The 23,216-nt window shown below is 45.0% G+C and overlaps 1 protein-coding gene across 3 annotated transcripts in view; it reads left to right on the forward strand.

Annotated features, from left to right (window-relative positions):
* Positions 1-23,216, forward strand: part of SAE1 (SUMO1 activating enzyme subunit 1) — a 60,633-nt gene that overhangs the window by 15,488 nt on the left and 21,929 nt on the right. For all 3 annotated transcript variants that reach the window (XM_068992336.1, XM_068992337.1, XM_068992338.1), the window contains exons 3-6: positions 1,264-1,437; positions 3,681-3,823; positions 5,422-5,521; positions 17,708-17,813. In XM_068992336.1, the coding sequence (XP_068848437.1) occupies positions 1,264-1,437; positions 3,681-3,823; positions 5,422-5,521; positions 17,708-17,813 (523 nt within the window). The remainder of the gene's footprint in view (positions 1-1,263; positions 1,438-3,680; positions 3,824-5,421; positions 5,522-17,707; positions 17,814-23,216) is intronic.

Here is a 23,216-nt window from a genome sequence, read left to right on the forward strand (position 1 = left end):
GTGGGTTACCATTTCCTTCTCCAGGGGATCTTCCCAACCCAGGGATCAAACCTGGGTCTCCTGCATTGGAGGCAGATGCTTTAACCTCTGAGCCACCAGAGAAGCCCCATGTTACATGGGATTTCTTCATATTTGCTCAAAAGCACACATTTAAGTCCTTGAGCCAGGATTTGAATCACAGATTTGAATCCAACCTTAATTACTCCAGAAACTGCCATGATGTACAATCTCTCTGTGTTGTGAGATCCCAGGATGGGTCACGGGGACTGTTAGACGGCTGGCCTGAAGTGGGAGGAGGACCAGCCCTGTATGCTTGGAGGAAAGACCGTAGGGACATGTGCACTGTGCATAGTTGGCAGGAGAGCAGGGTTTCCTCTACTGAGCCCAGTCTTGGTGGAGGTGGTGAGGTCATCCATGGAGATGAATGATTAAATTAGATGTTTGATGTGTGAAGAAATGCATTTTGAACAGTGGAATCTAATCCTGCTTGTGGCTATCAGGGGATTATATTATCTGTCTTTGAGGCTCTCTTCTGGTGATGTCCAGCCTTCCGAGTGAAATTGTCCCTTTGCTCCAGCCTCTGCTCATCTCGCCTCCTTTCTGAGTTTTAATTGAATTTAAGAGTTTGTTTCCAGCGTTCTTAATTGTGTCTGATTTTTGCATCGGTTTGATTTGAAACTACTTGTAGGCAGGGACTGCATCTTTTAAGCTACTTATGTCTTTCTATGAATGCTTCAAGTTGGGCACATGGTAGGTATTTTTGGTCAATTTTTAGCACTCATGATTATGTCATTTTGTTGGCAGTTAAAAATTAAGAAAGCATGGACTTTTTTGTTTAGAGTGAATTTGCATTATAAACACAAGGGGGTGCTCTTTAACCATCAATGCCCAGTTTAAAAAAGAAAAGTTAAATGTCTGTTTTCAAGCCTCAGGAGGAAAGAGTATAGGGAATCTGCATTGGACAAATTCCTATAGAAACAGTTGTAATACAATTAGATGCTAGATATTTTAGTTACTCTTTAAAATGGAAAAGTTCAGGGGAACTTCCCTGGCGGTCCAGTAGTTATGACTTTGCTTTCCAATGCAGGGAGTTCAATCCTTGGTCCAGAAGCTAAGATCTCACATGCTGTTAGCAAAAAAACCAAAACATAAAACAAGCTACACTGTAACAAATTCATTAAAGAATTAAAAAAATAAAATGGAAACGTTCATTTGTTATTTTCTGCCAAATTCGAATATTCAAAAAAAAAAATTCATTCCCAGGTATCTCCAGAAGACCCCGGAGCCCAGTTCCTGATCCGTACTGGGTCTGTTGGCCGAAACAGGGCTGAAGCCTCTTTGGAGCGAGCACAGAATCTCAACCCCATGGTGGATGTGAAGGTGGACACTGAGAATATAGAAAAGAAACCTGAGTCATTTTTCACCCAATTTGATGCTGTAAGTTTCATAGAGAACGTAAAATCTGCTGTAGGAATTAAGCACTAGTTGTATGTACATTAGGTCCCCTGGGGTGTTAGACTCTCAAATCTGAGCTTTTTCCCAATATAGTTTGTAGGCTGTTCTGTTCTTCGCTTTTAGTATTGGGTGGGCCAAAAAGTTGGTTTGGGTTTTTCTGTACTATCTTAAGGAGAAACGCGAACCAGGTTTTTGGGCAACCCAAGCTGTTGCCCTAGTTGGGTGAAGTCTTATATTACCTTAGTGCGTATATGCCTCATTAGTGTTTGGCCTTAGTTTGCTGAGTGTGTGGGTTAGGCAGACCCAGGCTGTTGAATCTGCTTTAGCTGCTTGTGAGTTGCTGCCTTATGGTTTCTTCTTTCGGCATACTTCCCCCAAGACCAGCTTTCATCATTGGTGTTTTGTCTTCCTTCCAGACTCTTCGCACATAGCTTTAATACATTTCACTGCAAATGTTTTCTTCTGAAAACTTAACAAGTTGGTGATTAATTTCTGTAGCAGAGTCATTTTTTTGTTAGAAATATCAAACTCCAGTCTGTGTTTTGTCTTTTAAAAGAGCACACCTGATCTTGGTCTGTCTATATCTCTCTCCTCCACACAGCCACTTTGACCATGCTGCCATGGGCAACTAGGCAGAATCACTGCAGCCATAAGCCAAATGAAGCATATCCGACCTCACTTGATTTCCCTGCCAAATCTCTGCAGAGGTGAAAGGATAAGTGAAATTCTGCTTCAGTGTCTATACGACCTTTGAGACATGGTTCCCTCCACCCTGGAAAAGCTTTGTAAATGTTGGATAACCATGTAACAGTCAGAGATGATCTGCTTGGTTTTTCAGTGAAAGACCTATTACGTGAGAGGTTAGGATTTGAGTTTGGTCTCCACGCCATTGTATCTCATATGTGCCTGTATTCAAATGTGGGCTTCAAAGGATGGTTCATCTGTGCGTTTTGTCCCTTTAAGATTTTTTTCACTCTGTTTTGTCAGTCCAGATATTGGAACATTTTCCATTTGGACATAAACCATCCTTCATTTCTTTATCCATAGCAACCACATTTGGTTTACTGTAGGTGTCCTTGAACTTTTAGCCACTAAAGCTTTGTTAGAACTGAAACAAGGGGTTGTTGCTTGTATTAATATAAGGCATGTTCACAGGGCAAGCGTGACTTGTTTGAGCCATGTTTGACTGGTCCTCATAAGGTTTTCACACTCACTCTTGACTGCAGAGCTCTGTTCAGACAGTTTGCATGTTCAGCTGCACCTGTCTTGTCTTTTAGATTTGATTTCTCCCCGGGTGGCTGCAGCCTTTGAATGGCAGTGGAGACACATTTCTCTATGACGATATGTCAGTGTTCAGGCTCCCAGACAGCAGCAAAGAGGTTATCAAATGAAAACATCCTTTGGTAATTTCTTCTCCAACTGTCTCTGTTCAGAAGAAAACATGTGCGATTTAGAAGTTGTCTTCCTGCTCCTGATCACAAAACTTTTCCTGAAAAGATGGTGTCCTGTGCAGTAAAACTTAGCCATTTCCAATACCTCAACTTACTGGAACACGACCTGGAGGCCTCAGAGCAACATTGATGATTCCCCTGAGTGAATCACCAGCTCATTGTCTTAACTCTGAATGGGAGGTCACTTGGGCTATAACCTTTTCTTTTGTCCTTAAATTCAGATTGTTTCACATCGAAAACTGTGGAAAAATAATCTTAATGGGACTTGTTTACCTTCTTTATCATCACACATCAGTCAGAAGAAGGGGGGGGATAATGCCCTTGTATTTAAACATGATCTTTGGGTAAATTTTAAAAAACTGGTTTTATTTCTTGCTGTAGCTTAATCAGACTTTAATAGGTTTAATGATTTAGAAATAACTTACTCTGAGTTATATTACTGTCTTTTCATGAAAACTGTGAAATGTGGTTTATGTATATTCATGGTTTAGGGGAAACAAATTCATTGAGTGCCTGTTAGTTAATAGCTCAACGTGTTTCGGTTTGGTCACAGAAGGTGAAATGACAGTCTCGATGATTTACATTTTCTGCACACTGAGACCTGCAACTGTTCTTTTGTCTTCTAACCTGAGGATCCAAGGAACCTGTTGTACCAGTTTGAAACTGGCTTTAGACATGCCCAGAGAAACTGTTCATTAAGGTTTATTTAGACTTCTGGGCGGTGAGTCATGGTCTGCCTAACTCACATGCAGCCACTTTTCTTTTCTTCTGCAGGTATGTCTGACTTGCTGCTCCAGGGACGTCATAGTGAAAGTTGACCAGATCTGTCACAAAAATAGCATCAAGTTCTTTACAGGAGATGTTTTTGGCTACCATGGATACACGTTTGCCAATCTCGGAGAGCATGAATTTGTAGAGTAAGTTCAGGGAAAGGAGGAGAGAACATAGCATTTTAAAATGTACTTTTATTCACGGGTAAGAAATGACTGAAATGGTTAGATGGCATCACCGACTCAGTGGACATGAATTTGAGCAAACTCTGGGAGATAGTGAAGGACAGGGAAGCCTGGTGTGCTGCAGTCCATGGGATTGAAGAGTTGGACATGACTTAGCGATTGAACGACACAACAGCAACAGGAAATGACCTGTTTAAGGAAAGTATTTTACTCTAGTACTTAGAACTTTGGGAAATCAGTTAACAGCTTATTGACTACATAGATTGTGTGTTCAGAATTGTAGGAGATGTGGCTCCTGCCTTCCAAGTTGATGGTCTCCTCTAGAGCAGGGGTTCCCCAACTCCCAGACCCCCGACTGGTACCAGTCTTTGACCTGTTAGGAACCAGGCCGTGCAGCAGGAGGTGGGCGGAGCTTCACCTCCTGCTCCCCATCACTTGTATTACCACTGGAACCATCCCCCGTCCTGACCATGGAAAGATTGTCTTCCACTGAACTGTCGGTGCCCCCCCACTGTGCCGAAAAGGTTGGAAACAGTTGCTCTAGATCATGAGAAAGGCATTTCTAAGGTGATCAAAGCACACCACTTGGGTGTCTGATCAGTCTGGGCTTTGCTTTCTGTTTAGGGACGACTTGATTAGATTGTATACATTTGTTCTCCAGCTTGGGCTTGTGTGTGTTTAGGTTTGAGAGCTAATAAACTGAGTACTAATTAGTTAGATGGGCAACTCTGGAGGCACTCTCAGCCAGAGTCTACCTTGGAACATCTCCAGGGTCCAGAGGCAGCTCTGGTGGAACAGACAGACCTCCTCTTCTTGCACCTTGAGGTTGCAGATCCTGGTAAGTCTCACATGATGAGACCTACCATATTTTGAACTTATAGCTTCTAGATGAAAGATGGTGATGATACCATTCTTGTAAGATGACAAGAGTTGGTTTGGGGGCTGTGACTTTTGACCACCGCCATGCCGATGAGAGAGAGAGAGAGACCCTTTATGGTAGTGAAGCCCCCACCAGGAGTCAAGACAGGAACTGTTTTCTTGCATTGAACTTTTCAGGGGAGCCCCTGAACTCTTCAGTCTGCAGGTTTCTTGCCTGTGAAGTTGAGATGGGGGAAGGATAGACATGTTCAGAATCTCTTATAACTCTAATGTGTGATGGCTTTAAGAAAATCTAGTCTTTGGGCATGTTCTAAATGGATAAAGAAGTCACTGTAGAGAAAAGAAGGCCAGATTATTTGAAGGTGAGCTCCCCATGGTAGATGGGAGGAAATGAATTCAGGGAAAGTTTACAGCGTTTCTTGAGAACATACTACGTGCTTGGCAGTCTGCTAACAATTGGTTATTTCTCTTAATAATCCTGCAGGGGTTATTATTCCCACATAGTAGGTAGATGCCACATCAGGTGGTCTTAGCACCTGGGCTGGGATTTGAGACCAGATCAGTGTGAGATGTTGCTCTTAACCACCATCCATTCCATGCAGTGAGCTGGTGATGCTCTTTTTGTTCTCATGGCATAATTCACAGAGTAAAACTCGATTCTCCCACTTCTCATCCTCTAGGGAGAAAACCAAAGTTGCCAAAGTTAGTCAAGGAGTAGAAGATGGACCTGATACCAAGAGAGCCAAACTTGATTCATCTGAGACGACCATGGTCAAGAAGGTATGTTGATGTGGCTGATTCACTTTGCTGTACAGTAGACACACAACATTGTAAAGCAACTGTGTAATTGTGTTGTTGTTGTTGTTGTTGTTTTAGTTGCGAATTCATACTTGTTTTAGTTGCTAAGTCATATCTGACTCTTTTGTAACCCCATGGACTGTGTAGCCTGCCAGGCTCCTCTGTCCACGGGATTTCCCAGGCAAGAATGGATGGTGAGATGGGGAGTGTTAAGTCAAAAAGCCCTAGGATCCTGTAGGCTCCAGGCCATAACCAGGAAAGGAAACATGTAGTCCTGAAGGGAGGAGTCTGGACAGAGTGGACCAGCGCTTGTCCCCTTTAAAGGGGGGCAGATATGCTTAGTCCCAGCTAGCTGTTAACATGAGGTTGCGTGTTCAGTAGCTAAGTCATGTCTGAGTCTTTGCGACCACATGGACTGCAGCACGCCAGGATTCCCTGTCCTTCACTATCTCTCAGAGTTTTCCCAGGCTCATGTCCATTGAGTTGGTGATGGTATTCAACCATCTCATCCTCTCTGGGCCTCTTCTCCTGCCCTCAGTCTTTCTCAGCATCAGGGTCTTTTCCAGTGAGTCAGCTCTTCACATCAGGTGGCCAAATTATTGGAGTTTCAGCATCAGTCCTTCCAATGAATGCTCAGGGTTGATTTCCTTTAGGATTGACTGGTTTGATCTTGCAGTCCAAGTGACTCTCAAGAGTCTTCTCTAACACTACAGTTTGAAAACATCAGTTCTTTAGTGCTCAACCTTCTCTGTAGTCAAACTCTACATGACTGTTGGAGAAACCGTAGCTTTGGCTGTATGGACCTTTGTAGACAAAGTGATATCTCTGATTTTTAATATGCTGTCTGGGTTGATCATAACTTTTCTTCCAAGGAGCAAGCATCTTTTAATTTCATGGCTGCCGTCATTGTCTGCAGTGGTTTTGGAGCCCAAGAAAATAAAATCTGTCACTGTTGCTGCTTTTTCCCCATCTATTTGCCGTGAAGTGATGGGACCAGATGCCATGATCCTAGTTCATTGAATGTTGAGTTTTAAGCCAGCTTTGTCACTCTCCTCTTTCAGTCTCAAGAGGCTCTTTAGTTCCTCTTCGCTTTCTGCCATTAGAGTGGTATCATCTACATAATTGAGGCTGTTCATATTTCTCCTGGCAATCTAGATTCCAGCTTGTGAGTCATCCAGCCTGGTATTTCACATGGTGTACTCTGCGTATCAGCTAAATAAGCAGGGTGACAATATACAGCCTTGACGTACTCCTTTCCCAATTTGGAGCCAGTCTGTTGTTCCATGTCTGGTTCTAGTTGTTGCTTCTCTCAGGGTCAGGTAAGGTGGCGTGGTATTGCCATCTCTTTAAGAATTTTCCACAGTTCGTTGTGATCTGCACAATCAAAGGGTTTAGTATAGTCAATGAAGAAGCAGTAGATGTTTTTCTGGAGAAAATGTGAACCTAGTGATGCCCAGATGTGATTTTTCAAGAGAGTGAGAAATGTAGATTTTTTTCATATGCCCTGTCCCAGACTTGTTAATGCAAGCAGCCTTTTTGCACGCTGTTCCCTTGCACCGTGTAGAGACTAAAGAGAACGTGTGCCCTCCTTACTTACCTGCTCTGTGGGCCAGCAGTTTGAACCTTTGGTGTATGGAGTAGCATAAAGAAGACTGTTGTTGAGCGCAAGCCATTACTCTTGTACAGATTTTTTTGTTTTCAAATTGGTAGACAATTTAGTAGGCTCCTTAATGGGCAGGGAGACAGTTTAAAGTTGAATTGCTTATTGCTTTTTTAAAATAAAGTTTTTGTTTTTTTCCCCACCAAATAACCTTTTAAGAAGAAAGGTCTTGATATTGACAAGTGTTCTCAGGTGTATATATATATATATATATTTTTTTTTTAACGTAGTTTATGTTAGGATTGGTACTCTAATTCATTTTATATAAGAAAGAGTGGAACGGGAATCAGTAGATAGATGATGGTTTCATAGCTAGTGTTGGAATTTGAGAAGGGAATTCACGCGATGAGGAAAACAAATCCAAGTGGCCAGAATTGGTTTTGTTAAACCAAGAGGAAAGACATGGCCAAGCCCATGTTTACTCTTTACTTTGTAGATTTAAACGTTGAGGAAAAAAACCAGCTGGTCAGGGCGTTGAGTTAAAATTGCTCTAAAGGGGGGATTCTAAGAGTGCAGAAACCACAAAAGAGACTGCAGAAAACCACAGAAGTGGAACTCTTGAGTTTCCAGCAAGGCTGCATTGGAGATTTTCTTTCTCTTGCTTTTTATGTTTGTGTTGGAATAGTTCGATGCTGTGAGTGCGATACAGAGGAATTATTAAGCCCTAATTTTAGTGTCTATTCACAGGACCATAATTATCCAGAGCGAACATTAGTGTTTTGGCCAAAACTTGCGTCTTTTTCTTTCTTCCTTTCTTTCTTTCTTCTTGAGGCCCAGTCAAGCTTTATCTGAATGGCTCCGTGAGTTTGGTTGGGGGAGATAAATTGTTAACTAAGGGAGGAGGACAAAAGCAGCTTTGTGGGTGCTGTCAATTTATAAATCACACCCTCTTACAAGTGTGACACTTGGCCTTGGTGTGAAGGGTTTTATGGCTTAAGGGCCTTCTCTGATTGAGGCGGGCCTTTCACATTCAAATAGAGAGAGCCCTAGCTTTGTGAGCCCTGCACAGCGGGAAGTTTCCTGGGAGTCAGTCTGCTGGTGCCCACTGGGGCGAATCTGGAAACCTCTTTTGGGAGCCACTTTAGCGAGCTATGAGGAGAATGTGGGCAGCCTGGTAGGCCCTGGGTGGCCTCTGCGTACCATTCTGCGGGCTCTTCAGGCACACAGCTCTTTGTGTAGCCTCTTCCTCCACAGGGCCCAGTTTGAAGGTATCAAAATATTCCCCAGCTGACATTGTTAGTCAGCTGTTTCACGGGGACAATTCAGGCTTGGATTCCAACCCTGAGCCGTGAAGGTCGTGAGGCATGCAGGGCATTCCTCATGACAATCTCCGGGATTCCAAACCTTGTCTTTGTGTGGCTGCCCCGGGAGCTGCAGAAGGCTGGGGCCAGGCCGGGGCTCGGCCACCTTGCGAGAATGTGCCGTCTCCATTTTGGCAGTGACTGCTCCACAGTTCCGAAGTTTTCCTCCAATTCAAATATCCCTGGGTTTAGATTCTGCCCTTTCAACTAGTTGGGCTATGCTGAGCCTTGCAGGATGGGGGTGGGGAAGCAGCCACTTCCTGTTTCCTGTGAAAGGCTTCTGGTGAGGGTTCCCTTCCCCTCCCCCCTTTCCTTAGGTTCAACCCTATGTTGTACACCCACTTGTGCTTAAAGGTACACATTGTGCTCCGAAATTAGAAACGTTAAAAAACAAAGAGGAAAAACAGAGCTGTGGTTTTCACACCGTCTAGGAAGATGCTTGGCCAGGCCTTTCTAGCACCTGTGCGAAGGTGAGAACTACAGTGGCGGGCAGATGCCCAGCCCAGAGACTGGTGCTCAGGACACTGTGTGCTTCCTTTGGTGCCCAGGAGGAGTCATCAGAGAGATTTCCCCAGAAACAGGTCTTGGGCACAGGCGTGAAGTGGGTACCATATACAGCACGTAAAGGAGATGGCAGCGGTTTTATGACGAGGAAGTATCTGGAAAGGTTTCCCTGAGGAAGAGTTGTTAGAGTTGAAATGTGAAGAACAGTCTTGCAAGCACCCAAGCCAGGATCAGCAGCCAGTCACAGGAAACAGGGTCAAGAAAAAGCTCAGATGTTGAGACAGAACGACTCTGACTTCCCTGGCTCCAAACAGCCAGTTCTTTCTGTATCTGTGAGTTGCAAAATGCCTACTGTGTACAAGGCACTGCATCGGGTGCAGGGAAGTACGTTAGTTGTCTTATCTCCATTTACAGCAGACCCTGAAGCCCAGAGAAGTTAAGGGACCTGCCTGAGATCACACAGCTGTGTCAGAGGAAGGACTGGGTGGGCTTCCCTGGTGGCTCAGATGGTAAAGAATCTGCCTACACTGCAGGAGACCTGAGTTCAATTCCTGGGTCAAGAAGACCCCCTGGAGAAGGGAATGACAACTCACTCCAGTATTCTTGCCTGGAGACTCCCATAGACAGAGGAGCCTGGCGGCTACAGTCCATGGGGTCACAACGAGTCAGACATGACTGAGAGGCTGACACAGGGAGGGGAGAACACGGGCGGTGGCTGAGGGTGCAGGGGCGCTTTAGCACCACAAGGCGCAGCCCCTTGGAGTTTCCAGGATGACTTGAAGTTGGGTGAGGATGCCAGGCTGAAGTATGTGAAAATCAGGGTCACTTCTGAAAACTTTCAGGATGAATGACCACCAGTGTGCTCCCATGTTGCTGCCCTTGTTTCTTTATTGTTAGGGGGCTGCCGGACAGGAGTGGATAGATTCTTGGGGGTGGATACTCTCTGTGATAGCTTTTTAAAGATTAAACATAAAGATTTGCTTCTGACATGCTAAGAAATAGACTTAATTTTAGCCCTTCTGAAGTAGTGGGTGACTAATTTTGGCCCTGGAAGTCCCTTTTTCATGAATTAGTTGTGAAATTCCACAGTTGAAGAGTGATTCATTGCTTTGATTTCTCCTTTCTGAGCCATTTATTTGTTGACAACTCGCATCCTCCTCTCAGCCCCATCTTTACAGCAACGTTCCTGGTGGCTGGCTAGTGGCTCCGCGTCTCCTCTGGCATGTTGATGGCAGCACCCGTTGCCCCTCAGATGACTTGGCAGTGCCTCCCTCGTTCACACAAACTCCATTCGACCTGCGCTGGGGAGTTTGGTTCCCAGCTGTGTTCCTAGTGCAGTGCCCACACATGCGTGTTCAGGACATGTGTGTTCAGTGTACAGGAAGCATAAGATGACCCAACTTGGGAGATTATTGTTGTTGTAAAAAGGATTTGTTCATCAGTTAGAAAGGATATAACTTTCTTTGTGATTGAATAAATTGATTAGTGTTGTAGTATGTTAGTTCTCATAGTTGAGGTTATTTGAACTGAGCTGAGAACAGACTTTTAAAGAAGACGAGGTTCTTGGTGAAGAATGTGTAGAAGTCTGTTACTGAGTTGTTGCCTGGACCAGAACCTGCAGGCCAGAGAGGTTCAAAACTGCCTGTCAGAGTGACTTGGTATGTTTGTGGTTGGGGGCAGGCAGGGAGGGGGCAGGGTGTACATTGCAGAGGATTTGGTGGGAAGCTGATGGCAGGTTTCCCAGGTAGAAGAGTTTTGGAGCGGGTGCTGCTGGTGCCTTGTCTCATCGGAGAGAAGTTTCTCGGTTCTATGGATGAGGAATAGAAGTCCCTGCCAGCATCACAGCACAGTGTGTGTGTGTGATATTTGAGACACAAAAATCATGTGACATCAGTGCAAGTCATAAAACACAACAATCAAGCAAACACTGTCCACCTTAATAAGCGGACGGTCTCCAGGACGCTTGTACCGATCTGCGTGTTCTTTCTCTGTCTCCTCAGGTCTGCTGGCACATTTGTGAGGATTTACTAAGGTATCCAGAGAGTGGATATAGGCCGGCTTGGCATGGTGTTTCATCATGTGTTTGTAATCTCAACAATGGAATAACGCTTACTAGGTGATGTTGTAGGGTAGAAATTAAGAATGTAGAGCGAAACCACCATGAAACCACCACCCAGTTTAAAGCAGAAAACACTATTGGGTGGTTGCGGCCGCTTGGATGCCCCTCGCCCACATGAGTAACCGCTGTCCTCAGTCATGTTTCTCATTCCCATGCATTTCTTCTTCCTGCTCGACTATGTTTCCAAGCAATACAGAATTGTTTGGCGTGCTTTTTAATTTCTTAAAAATTGGTTTCACATGCTTTGTTGTTGTTGTTGTTCATAGATACTCCCTTTATTAAATGTCTGGTGGCTTGTACCATCCAGAAAATACAATCTTAACAATTCTCCGTGGGAAATTCACCTTTTATTTTTTAAATTTTTTATTTTTAATTGCAGTAGATTTACAATATTATACTAGTTTCAGGTGTACAGCACAGTGATTCAGTATTTTACATATTATACTCTACCAAATGTTATTATACAATAATGGCTGTAATTCTTTATCTGATACAATATAAACTTGCTGCTGTTTTATAAATAGGAGTTTTTCATCTCTTAATCCCATACACATAATTTGTCCCATCACACTTCTGTCTCTCCTGTATCTGTGTAGTTGCTAAGTCGTGTCCAGCTCTTTGAGACCCCATGGACTGTAGTCTGCCAGGCTCCCCTGTCCACGGGATTCTCCAGGCAAGAATACTGGAGTGGGTTGCCATTTCCTCCTCCATTCCACATGCTTTTTAAGAGCAGCTTTGTGAGGCCATCTGTGTTTGTGTGTAGGTCTGGAGCTTTGCTGTCCATTATGGTAGCCACCAGCCGCGTGTGGCCATTCAAATTAAAATTAATAAAATTTAATTTAAAAATTCAGTTCTGCAGTCTCACTAGCCACATTTCACATGCTCAGTAACCACACACGGCCTGTGGCATCCATATTGCAAAGCACCCGTATACAGAGTGTTCTTGTCATCATTGCAAGTTCTCCTGGACAACAGTCACTGCAAGACAGTTTTATTGGTGGGTTTTTTGTTTATTTGTTTTGACCACAAAGTATTTGTTGTGTGAAAACATTACTATTTATTCTCCTGTTAATAGGCATTTAGCTATGTAAGTTTTTGCCGTTACAAATTGTGTTGCAGTCAGTGTTATGTGCGTGCATAGATAATCTCTTTGGGTAGGTGTGTGATTTCTCTAGGGCATAGGAGAATTAGAATGTGCACACCTTCAACTTCACCAGACTCTAAAAAAGTAAGTCTTAAGGCATTTTCTCTATTTACATTCCAACCCAGCAGCATGTAACAGTAACATTTGGTAACTTGGGGCTCTTTTGCCACTCTGCCGAGTGTGAAAACTGTCTCGGGTTGTGGTTGTCAGTTGTTAAAATGCTTTTGAAAACTATAGTCTCTGATAAGTAGGTGTGGAAATTAGACCTCGAAATCTGTAGTTTAAAAGTTGTTTCAATTCTGATTTACATGCTGCTTTACATCCAGATCTTTATCACTTCTTATAGATGTTCAGCCTGATTTTAAAAAGTAAAATAGGGTACTTCCCCAGTGGTCCAGTGGTTAAGATTCCATGCTTCCATTGCAGGAGGCATGGATTTGATCCCTGGTTGGGGAACTAAGATCCCACATGCTATGTGACACAGCCAAAAAAAAAAAAAAACCTCACAGAAAACAAAATGGTTTCACAAGTTCCAATGTGGAAAATATAGAACAAACTGAGAAAATGTGAATCTTGCTACCCAGTAATGTCACTATTCTTTTTATGCATGTGCATAATAAATTGGAGTGCTAGTTAATATATGTAAATATATGCAAGACATACATAATGACCTAATGTATGTGGCATATATATATATGTGTGTCGTCTTTCCTCTTTTCACTCCGTGTGTTTTCATAAGCACTCCTCAAATCTTTGTGTCTCCTTTGGAGAGCATGCTTCTGTTCTACTCTGTTTTATTTATTGAGCTATAGTTGGCATACAATTGGAGAACATGATTTTTAAGTGGCTGTCTGGTAGGTCTTCCTCGCTTTGCCTTGCCGTGATCTGTTGAGCCAGTTTCCTATTGCATAGAGGTTATTGCAGTCTCCCACTATCTAAATGGCTCAGCACAACCCCATAATTTGATAGCTGATAGACTGTGTGGAGAATTCATCTTTTATATTTATTGTTGGGCTTTTTGGCAAATGAAAGGCAGGTGGGTCTTATCAGCTCCTGGGTATTTGTTGAGAATTCTGCTCCATTCAATGCTGTGCCTTTCACTGTGGTCTCTGCATCAGGAAGCTGCTACCCAGTGTAAGAAGGCTTGTTATTAGTCTTAACTAGACTCTCAGATTGAAATCCTCAAGGCCCAGAATGATCAGGAAGGAAAATGGACAGTGGAGGGGAGTGGGTGAGGCCTACCAGACAGGGATTCTTGAGCTGAGGGCATGGTGAAACAGGAGGGGTTACTTCGTTTGGAGGAATGGTAGCGGCTGCTACCTGGCAGGCTTTGTGGCTGCTTCATCTGAAGGCTCTTTACTCCCTGAAAGCGGTGTCAGGCAGCCTTTTCTCTTTATAAACTCGACGCCAGTGAGGTGGGTAAGGCAGGCACCGCCTTTTGCATCTGTTCTACTACAGATTAGGCAGCTTGGTTAAGTTTTATTTTTGTTATGAGCCACAATAGTAGAATTTGGATACTTTGAACCAAAAAAGGGGGCATTAATTGGAGGCAGGCTGCAGTAGCCCAAGAAGCATGGAGTTTTATTCCTGTGATCTGAGAAGAGGAAAAAACCAGGGCAGCTGGGAAGCCCTGGAGACAACAGGAATCTGGCCTCTCTCTTTAGAGTTCTGCCATGAATGTGTCTCTATTTCCAGCTTTCATATTCTTGATTAAGGAATCTGGTGGGCCTGGCTTGGGTTGTGTGACCACCTCAGACTCTGTCACCTGTGCTGGTGGGTTGGTACACATTAAAGCCAAGGCCACAGGGGCCTCCTCCTTAGATCCCAGGAAACTTCTCCAAAAGTTGTCTGCCACAGACCCAAGAGAGGTGAAGTCATTGGTCCACAGTCAAAGACTAGTGGCAGAACTGGGACTGAATCTGCCCTAAAGTTGGAAAGGGCAGAGGGCCTCTACCCTTGGCTGTGGTGCTCTAGAAGGTCCCGCTCCGGCCTTCCTTCAGCCATTCCCCTCACAGGGTAAGGATCCCATGAGATCAGGAAGGTGCATCTGCCTGGGTCCCATAGCCTTGCCCCCAGTTCTGAACCCCATTCTGGGTACCTGGACCCCTGGAATCTCCTGGCCAGATAGCCTCAGGCTCACTTTCTAGGCTTCTTCCCTGTCTGCCTCTGGAGTATGGACCTTACCACAGCGTCTGAATGCCTCGGCCTGAGGATTGGATGTTTTGGTAGGGAAGGATGGGCAAAACCTTGTGCAGAATCAGGTTCAAAGCTCCTTACGTTGTGGGTGAGCCAGAATGAGACGGGGGCGACCTTCCCAGGGTACCTCCTCTGGCACAGGACTCCCACAGAGTATGAGAATTCCAAATTTGAACCTAGTTTTCCAGGTGGTTATGAAGGAGGTTTATTTGTCAAGGCTGGAGAATACAATATACTTTACTTAATAGCTTATTAGTGTGATTTATAACTGAATATGTAGACATGATATATGGGTTTTCATTTGTACTCTTACCCTCAGGCCCTGAGAGCGTTAGAGGCAGGCCTGTCTCAGACTGATTCTAGAACCAACTTTTTTCCCCCTTATTCTTCATATAATGGCTTAACAAATCAGTGGATTCTTAGCATTGGTCTTACTTAGCCAGGCAAACTACAAAAATTTTGAATGAAAGTCTTGGTGGGTTTTGAAACCTGGTAAGACTTTTCCTTATTGTGATGGCATCTCCAGGTCGTACTGCTGATGGCTTGATCTGTGTGTTAAGACTTGTTAAGAAGGGGCTGGCAAGTCTATACCAAGCACTAAATGTCCCTCTGGTTGACAACATGACTTAGCTTCTAAGGTCAGACAGATCCATTGACCAAAAGGTTTGAGGGCAGTACAGCCATCCTGTATCCTGGCTCTTACAGTGGGCCCAAACCCCAGAGGAGTGATCATGGGGAGGCGGAAAGCCACTTTACACACCATGGCTGTTTTTCATTTTCACCAGCAGTTTGTGTTTTCACCTTTCAGGTCCATTTTGATCTGCAGCTGTGGGAACTGCCTGGCAGCTAATGGGTCTTGGCTCCCTTAGCCTGTAAATTGCGCCATTGTTGTCTTCCTTCTGTTTTATTTTTCTTTCTGCTGTGGGGGTGGGGGGGAGTCGGTAGAGGGAAGAGAGGAAGACACACACCTCTGTAAGTCTGAAGGTTTATACACTTGCACACACACATGTACTAGCTTAAACTTGGTAGAAGTAGCTGACAACTAGATGAGGATAAGGTGCCACTGCCTTACTCCCACATATTTTAGTCTGTATTTTCTCAAATAAGGTATTCTCCGTGATCAGAAACCAGCCATCACAGTCAGGAAAAATACCTGGATAAGTCACTGCCATCTAAATCCTCCGACCCTGTTTAGGGTTTGCTGGTTATTCCAGTCATGTCCTAACAGCAAAAGGATCCAGGTCAGAATAGGATGCAACTAGATTTTCATGACATCTAAAGGTTGCAAGCCAGTTATTTTGTAAAATGTCTCTTAGTTTGGGTTCCTCTGATGTTCCTTGTAATTAGACTCTTGCTACACATCTTTGGCAAAAATACCATGACATGGATGCTTCTCATTGCGTCCTGTGGTCTGGTGCGTGGTTTCCATGTGCTGCTTTACTGGTTGTGTTAATTTTGATCATTTGAGTAAGGTTACTTTCCATATTAGTCCTTTGAAAACAATTTTTTTTATCCCTGTGTGACTAATAGGTATTTTGTGGAGAAGTATTTTGAAAATATATAAATACTTCATTCCTTAAAAAACTTTGCTCATTAGCTAATTTTAGATCTAAAGGATTATAGTTTACTTAAAAGTACTATCTATTATTCTTTACTTTTATCCTCAGATTGGTCCAGATTTGACCAGTGGAAGTTTCTTTAAGCTGAATTGTTACCTCGACATGTCCCATCATTCTTTGGGGCACTTTTCCTGTCTCAGGCTCCTCTCATGTTGCAGCTTTGCAATCAGTCATTTCTCCAAGGAGAAATGAATCTCTTAGTGGTGATTAGAAACCAGACTCTGTTTTAGATGTGCTTGTTGCTGCTAGAGTATCATTGCTTTTAGACTTTCTCAGTGTACACAGCAGGTAAATATTTGTATGTGTACACATACACTTGCATTTACATTTATTTCTTTATCTGTCTGTATATATGGAAAATGAGTTCACGGCAGTAACTCTCACCACAGGCTTCATTCTAATTCTCTCTGTTTCCACAGTTCTGATTCTCTTCTTCTCTGACAGTGAAGCCTTGCTGCCCAGATTCTCAGTGTATTTTCTTGTCGCATCAAGTCCTTGGATGTGATCAGGCTCCTGCTGCTGCCCTCTGAGGATGCCCTCCTTGCCCTGCCCTGCCCCCTCCAGTCCAGCCACCAGCTCTCCACACACACGTTCTTTCCCTGTCCTTCAGTCCCAGAAAATGGCTTTTGGACTTCACTGTTTAGGAAAGGGAAAGAAAACTATTTTCTTATTCATAATTAGTTGTTTGTGTTTTAACATATATCTCTCATGGCATTTTTAAAAGAAAATTTGATGTAGGTTACTAGGTTTCAACTGTATTTCTTCCTGCCGTAGGGAGAAGGAATGCTGTTATTCATGGGTATTGTTGTTTCTGTCTGTTTACTAACACAGAGAATATTTCATTGAGTATCTTTAGACACATTTTATTGGTCACTTGTGAAGGAATTTCCATGGCGTAAATACCTCCAGAGTCAGGATGGACAGAGCTTTGCTCTGTCTTCCTGCAGTGCAGGGAGTCCATAGCATTGATCTCTGTGACCCCAGTGCCCAGGGGAGCTCACAGTAAGTGCTCAGGAAGTGTTTATTGGATTTGAGTGAGCCTCAGCTTCTTTTCAGAGAAGGCAATGGCACCCCACTCCAGTACTCTTGCCTGGAAAATCCCATGGACGGAGGAGCCTGATATGCTGCAGTCCATGGGGTCACCAAGAGTCGGACACGACTGAGTGACTTCACTTTCACTTTTTACATCCCTGCATTGGAGAAGGAAATGGCAACCCACTCCAGTGTTGTTGCCTGGAGAATCCCAGGGACGGGGAGCCTGGTGGGCTGCCATCTATGGCGTTGCACAGAGTCGGACATGACTGAAGCGACTTAGCAGCAGCAGCTTCTTAGTGAACAAGGAAACCTAGTAATGGTGATGAGTTACTGCCTGGTGATTTGAAGTCACTGTATTTTATCCTTGGGCTTCCCTTGTGGCTCAGTTGGTAAAGAATCCACCATGCTGGAGACCTGGGTTCGATCCCTGGGTTGGGAAGTTCCCCTGGAGAAGGGAACGGCTACCCACTCCTGTATTCTGGCCTGGAGAATTCCATGGACTGTATTGTCCATGGTGTCACAAAGAGTTGGACACGACTGAGCGACTTCTTTATCCCTAAACAATCTTGTCTTTTTTTTTTTTAAAACAGAAGGTGGTCTTCTGCTCCATCAAAGAGGCGCTGGAAGTGGACTGGAGCAGTGATAAAGCAAAGGCAGCTCTGAAGCGCACGACTCCGGATTACTTCCTCCTTCAAGGTGAGCCCTGAAAGCAGTTTCTTGGCATGCGCTTTGTGCTCTCATTTCTGCACATGAGGCTGCAGAGCCCAGAAGGTTCCTTGAGGTTGCCCTGAGCCAAGTTCCCCCTTAGTTGGTTCTAAGTGGTCACTTAGGACAACAGAGTGAACAGAGAGGAGGCCCATCATTGAGCTCTAGTTTCTTTACGATTTCTGCTTATTTTAAATTATGTGTTGAAATGAACTGCTTTCTGAAATTGAGCCCAAGATAACAGTGTTATAAATCAAGCTCCTGTCATCACCACTTTTCCCTCTTCAGAGTTCTTCCTGCTCAAAACCAGCGTTCCTCTCCTGAGAGATTTTCTCCCATCTCTCACCATCACTGCCAATGTTCAGAGGGCCTTAGGTGGGTGTTGGTTGCCATCTCAGTGTTCTTGTGCTTGACACTTTATTATTTTTTAAAATACCCACGGAATGTGGGATCTTGGTTCCCTGACCAGGGATCGCACCCTTGCCCTCTGCACTGGAAGCACAGAGTTTTAACCACTGGACTCCAGGAAAGTCCCTGTACTTTAATTTTTTAATTTTATTTTTAAAACAGTAATCATGAACATTGAGTGCTTACTAGCAAGAGCCAGTGGGAGTTGATGTGTTATCCCTTAGTTCACAGACAAGAGAGCTAAGGCACAGAAAAATTGAGGTTCCTCTTGTTCTCAAGGTGAGCAAGTATGTAAATCACATGGGTTTGTTAGCATAAAAATAATCCATATCTGTTACAGAAAATACCAGAAAAGCCCGAAGAAAAAGAATCACCTTGACAGTTTCGTACTTTCGGGGATGTGCTTCTCAACTCCCCCTCCTCAATGCTGGGACATAGACACCCCTCTGTAAACAGCTGTTAATTTGCAGAGGTTTGGGCATAGCCTCGATGTTTCTAACTGCCACTTATAAGGGGAGTCAGCTAGTATTTGAGTTTACCATAACCTGGGGATCCTCAGCCAGGGGCAGTCTTGCCCTCAAGGCAAGTAAGTGTCTGGAGACATTTTTGGTTGTTATGACTGGGGTTGGGGTTGGGAGAGAGTTGAGATGTTGCTTCATATCTTAAGACAGCCCCCAGGACAGAGTGCTCTGGCCCCCAGAGTCAGCAGTGTTGCAGTCGAGAGACCCTGATCTACAACCCTTTTGCAGTTTCCAGAGTACTTTCTTGTCCATCTCCTCATCACATCTCCCTCATGAGATGGACAAGGTAGGAATTATCCCCAGTTTGGTTTCTGGGGCTGAGGAGGCAGAGACCCAGAGAGGCTCGTGTTTGCCTTAAGAGGACACCGAGTGAAAGCCTCTCAGTCATGTCCGACTCTGTGACCCTGTGGACTGCAGCCGCCAGGCTCCTCTGTCCGTGGGAGTCTCCAGGCAGGATACTGGAGCGGGCTGCCATGCCCTCCTCCAGGGATCTTCCCAACCCGGGGATCGAACCTGCATCTCTTAAATCTCTCCTGCGTTGGCAGCTGTGTTCTTCACCACTCACGTCACCTGGGAAGCCCAAGAGGACACCAGATGCAGGTGTAAGAAAGGTGGGACCTGAGCAGCCGGGTCTTTGAAATCTAATGGATTAAATACCTTATGAGGCACCAGGTAATAAGAGCATCCGTGCTCCGCTCTCAGTGCCCTGTGAGTGTTAGCTTGTTGGATCCTCGCCGCATGCACACGAAGATGCTGCTGTACACCCCTCTGTTCACACAAGGGGTAGACTGGTAAAGACATAGGCCCGTGGCCCTCCCTGTCCTCAGGAGCCTGTCACTGAAATGGGGAGGCAGGACTCGTGCCCTGGAGACCGGATGGGGGAAGGTGTATAATTCATCCCAAAAGACTCTGCTGACCATCACCATCAGAAGTTACCAGGGGCTGGGGAATCAACAGGACTTGAGGAAGAAGCAGGAGCTTTATATTATGAGGGACATGGCAGGCAGTGGTACACAGTTATTCAGAACTGCTGCTTTGCAATCAAAACAGACCTGCCTTCCAGTCCTGGCTCTGTCATTTTTTTTTCCCCAAGTGGATGAGGTTGAGCCACAGACTTCAATTCCTAGAGGCTCCCTCAGATTCCCCTCTGACCATGGGGGTGTTGACAGTGCTGGCCTCAGAAGGCTTTTGTGAGGCTTGGATGATACCCATGCAAGAGGCTTAGCCCAGAGCAAGTCCTAGAGACCTGTCTAATGTAGCTGTGTGCTTGGAGGCTAGAGGTACTTTCTAGTGTATAGGGTTGTTCTAGTGTATAGTGTTAGGGTTGACTCAGTTTACCCTTAATTCCATACTTGAGTAGGTATTATCATAGCAGCAATCCTGTCGGGCTTTAGTTTTTTTGCCTGTTTCATGTGTTTACTTCCCTCTTCTAAATGGTAACTAATTCTCTTTTTAGTTTCAATGCTTTGCATTTGGAGATTGACTATATTCATAACTAATAATGATACAGTTAGTTTCTTTATTATGATGAAAACATGCACCATAACGTTTATCACCTTAACCATTTTTATGTGTAGTTTTTTTTTTTTTTTTTCTTTTTGGCTGCATTTGGTCTTCGTTGCTGCGTTTTTGCTTTCTCTAGTTGCAGAGAATGGGGGCTACTCTCTAGTTGTGGTGCGCGGGCTTTTTATTGTGGTGGTGTTTCTTGTTGCAGAGCATGGGCTCTAGAATGAGGGCTTAGTAGTTGTGGCTCACAGACTTCGTTGCTCTGCGATATGTAGAATCTTCCCAGACCAGGAATCAAACCCAGGTACCCTGCATCGGCAGGCAGATTCTTAACCACTGGACCACCAGGGAAGTCCGTGTGTATAGTTTTGTAACGTGTATGTGTGTGAGTCACTGAGTCATGTCTGACTCTGCGAACCCATGGAATGTAGCCTGCCAGGCTCCTCTGTCCATGGGATTCTCCAGGCAAGAATACCGGAACAGATTGCCATTTCCTTCTCCAGGGGATCATCCCAACCCAGGGATCTAGCCCAGGTCTCCTACATTGCAGGCAGATTCTTTACCATCTCAGCCATGAGGGAAATGTCCGTAGTTTTGTAATAGGGAATTTTAAAAAAGAAGGCGACTCCACATGTCATACCATCTTGGTCAAGGCTGGCAGCTGTGTGCTTCCCACTCTTCCCTCAACCCCTGTGGCAGACGTGGCTAAGAAAGCCTCCTCGTTGACCGGCCACTTCTCTCAGAGCCTCAGAATGCTCTCGACAGCACTGCCTGCAGTCCTCTCTGGGCATACAGATGAGCCCACTTCTCAATTCTAATTAGTCCACTTACGAGCTTAGAAGAAGACCTAGAAGGGAAGTGACTCCTCCTCCTCCTCCTGGCTATAGAGCACACCAGTGGCAATATCAGGCCTAAAACCCAGGTCTAAAACCATGCACGTCCGCACCCCACCCTGCGCCACACACACACACCCCTGCACGTCTGCGCCACGCGTGCACACACACACCACGCACGTCCGTACCCATGCCGTGAGACACACACACACAACCCGCACGTCCGCGCCACACACACACACACACCACACATCCGCGCCCACCCTGCGCCACACGCACACACACACACACACCACACATCCGCGCCCACCCCACACCACACACACACCCCCCCCGCACGTCCGCGCCCACCCTACGACACACATACACACACACACACACCGCGCATGTCTGCGCCCACCCTGCGCCGCACACACACATGCACGCACACGCACACACGCATGGTGCTCTTGCTGAGTTTTCCAGATATCCAGCACAGCCTTCGCTTTTCTCTTTGCAGCAGATGACGCGTCCTAACTTCTTGCGTGTTGTCACGTGCATATTCCTGATGTTTTGTTTTGTTTCGCCCTCATGGGTCACCCTGTGCCCTGTGTGTCTTTCCAGGTAGGCTGCAACTGGAACTCTTAGGAGTGTTCCAGCAGTGAGCATCAGGGTCTGGTTAGCTTTCTGGGGGCTTTTCACATGTGATTAACTCCTTGATTAAGGACTGGACTGAGCTTCTGGAAGTAGAGGGCAATGGCTCTCATGATCTCTTTCCCTAGGGGAGTCTGGCCGGCAGCTTAGACTTCTGCCAGAATTCAGCTTGTAAGTGTTAAGCGACTTGCTTTCTTTTACTTGATGGCCTTAAGTGCTTCGGAAGAGATCTTGGAGCATACATAGAATGACCTCATTTGTCTTGTTGGCTGCAAAATGTGTTTCTCTGGTCTTTTGTGACTAGTCTTACCAAATGTAACTTGTTTTCAGCTTTTCTCAGTCCTTGGAATTTGTTCCCAAGAGCCTTTCTAGGAATGTGACTGATACACCTGATGATGCCTTAGGAATTCCTAGTGAGGTCAGAGTGCAAGGTCAGAGAACTTGACTGTGATACATACATGAGGATACCTTGCAGAGAACCCAAATGGAACACTTAGTAGGTGCCCAGCAGATAGTTTATACGTGAGTGACTAGTTTGCCTGTCTGGTCATTTCTTCCCCCCTCCCTCTGGTGTCCCCACAGGTTCCTCTTGCCTGCCTACTCTCCTGGGCACCCATCAGGCTTTTGATACCAGTGTCACCCAGCTCTGGCCTGCCCCGCACATGTAGACGGTCCTCACCCCATTCACCATCCAGCCCCTGTGAAACAGTTGCCCTGCTGTCCGTGTGCATGTGTTTGCTTTGTTGGGGTGTGAGTGTTTTTCCAGTTTACTTCATAAGATAGTGGCCAGACTGCACACTTCCTGCTGCATTTTCCACTATCTCGAGAGTCAGCCTCACCATCTGTGAGCAAAAGGTCTCATCTTTTTATTATTCTCCCATGGCATGTTGCAAAACATTAAGTGTGAGCTGGTTTCCTGTGGCAAAAAGTTGACTTTGATTTGTTCTTTTTGAGGTTACTGTGAGTTTATCATAACAGGAGTGCTAAAAATAATTGAGTCTCGTATGGAAACAGCATTCACTTACCAGCATGAGCAATAACACGCAGGTTTAGCCCAGACCAGGAAGACATGGACTTCATCTTGAGATGTGAATTACTGAGCAGAGAATCTTTGGCAATCCTGACTTTTCTCAGTCTGTTCTGACGAGTCATGGAAAAGTACTTAGGCCGTCTTTGAACCACAGAATTAATGCTGAAAATAATCTTAAGACCATTTTTGGAGCACCTGCCATGCTCCAGATCTCGTGCCTGGAGATCGTCACGGGAAGAAGAAGCCGCCTTGCCAGTGGAAAAGACAGGCAGAGATAATCCTGCTCGTGAGGGAAGCTGTAACAGAGGGCTATTGACAAAGCTGTCGTGTTGTGCTGGTCTGTTTTTCAATATGTGTGAATTCGACAATCGAAAGCAAACTCTTCTGAGAGCTCAGGGAACTTGGGGTCTGGCTGTCTTTGGGGAATTGGGAAGGCTTCAGAGAGGAGGAGACATCTGAGCTG

This window comes from Capricornis sumatraensis, chromosome 20, assembly GCF_032405125.1.
Source record: "Capricornis sumatraensis isolate serow.1 chromosome 20, serow.2, whole genome shotgun sequence".
NCBI lineage: Eukaryota > Metazoa > Chordata > Mammalia > Artiodactyla > Bovidae > Capricornis > Capricornis sumatraensis.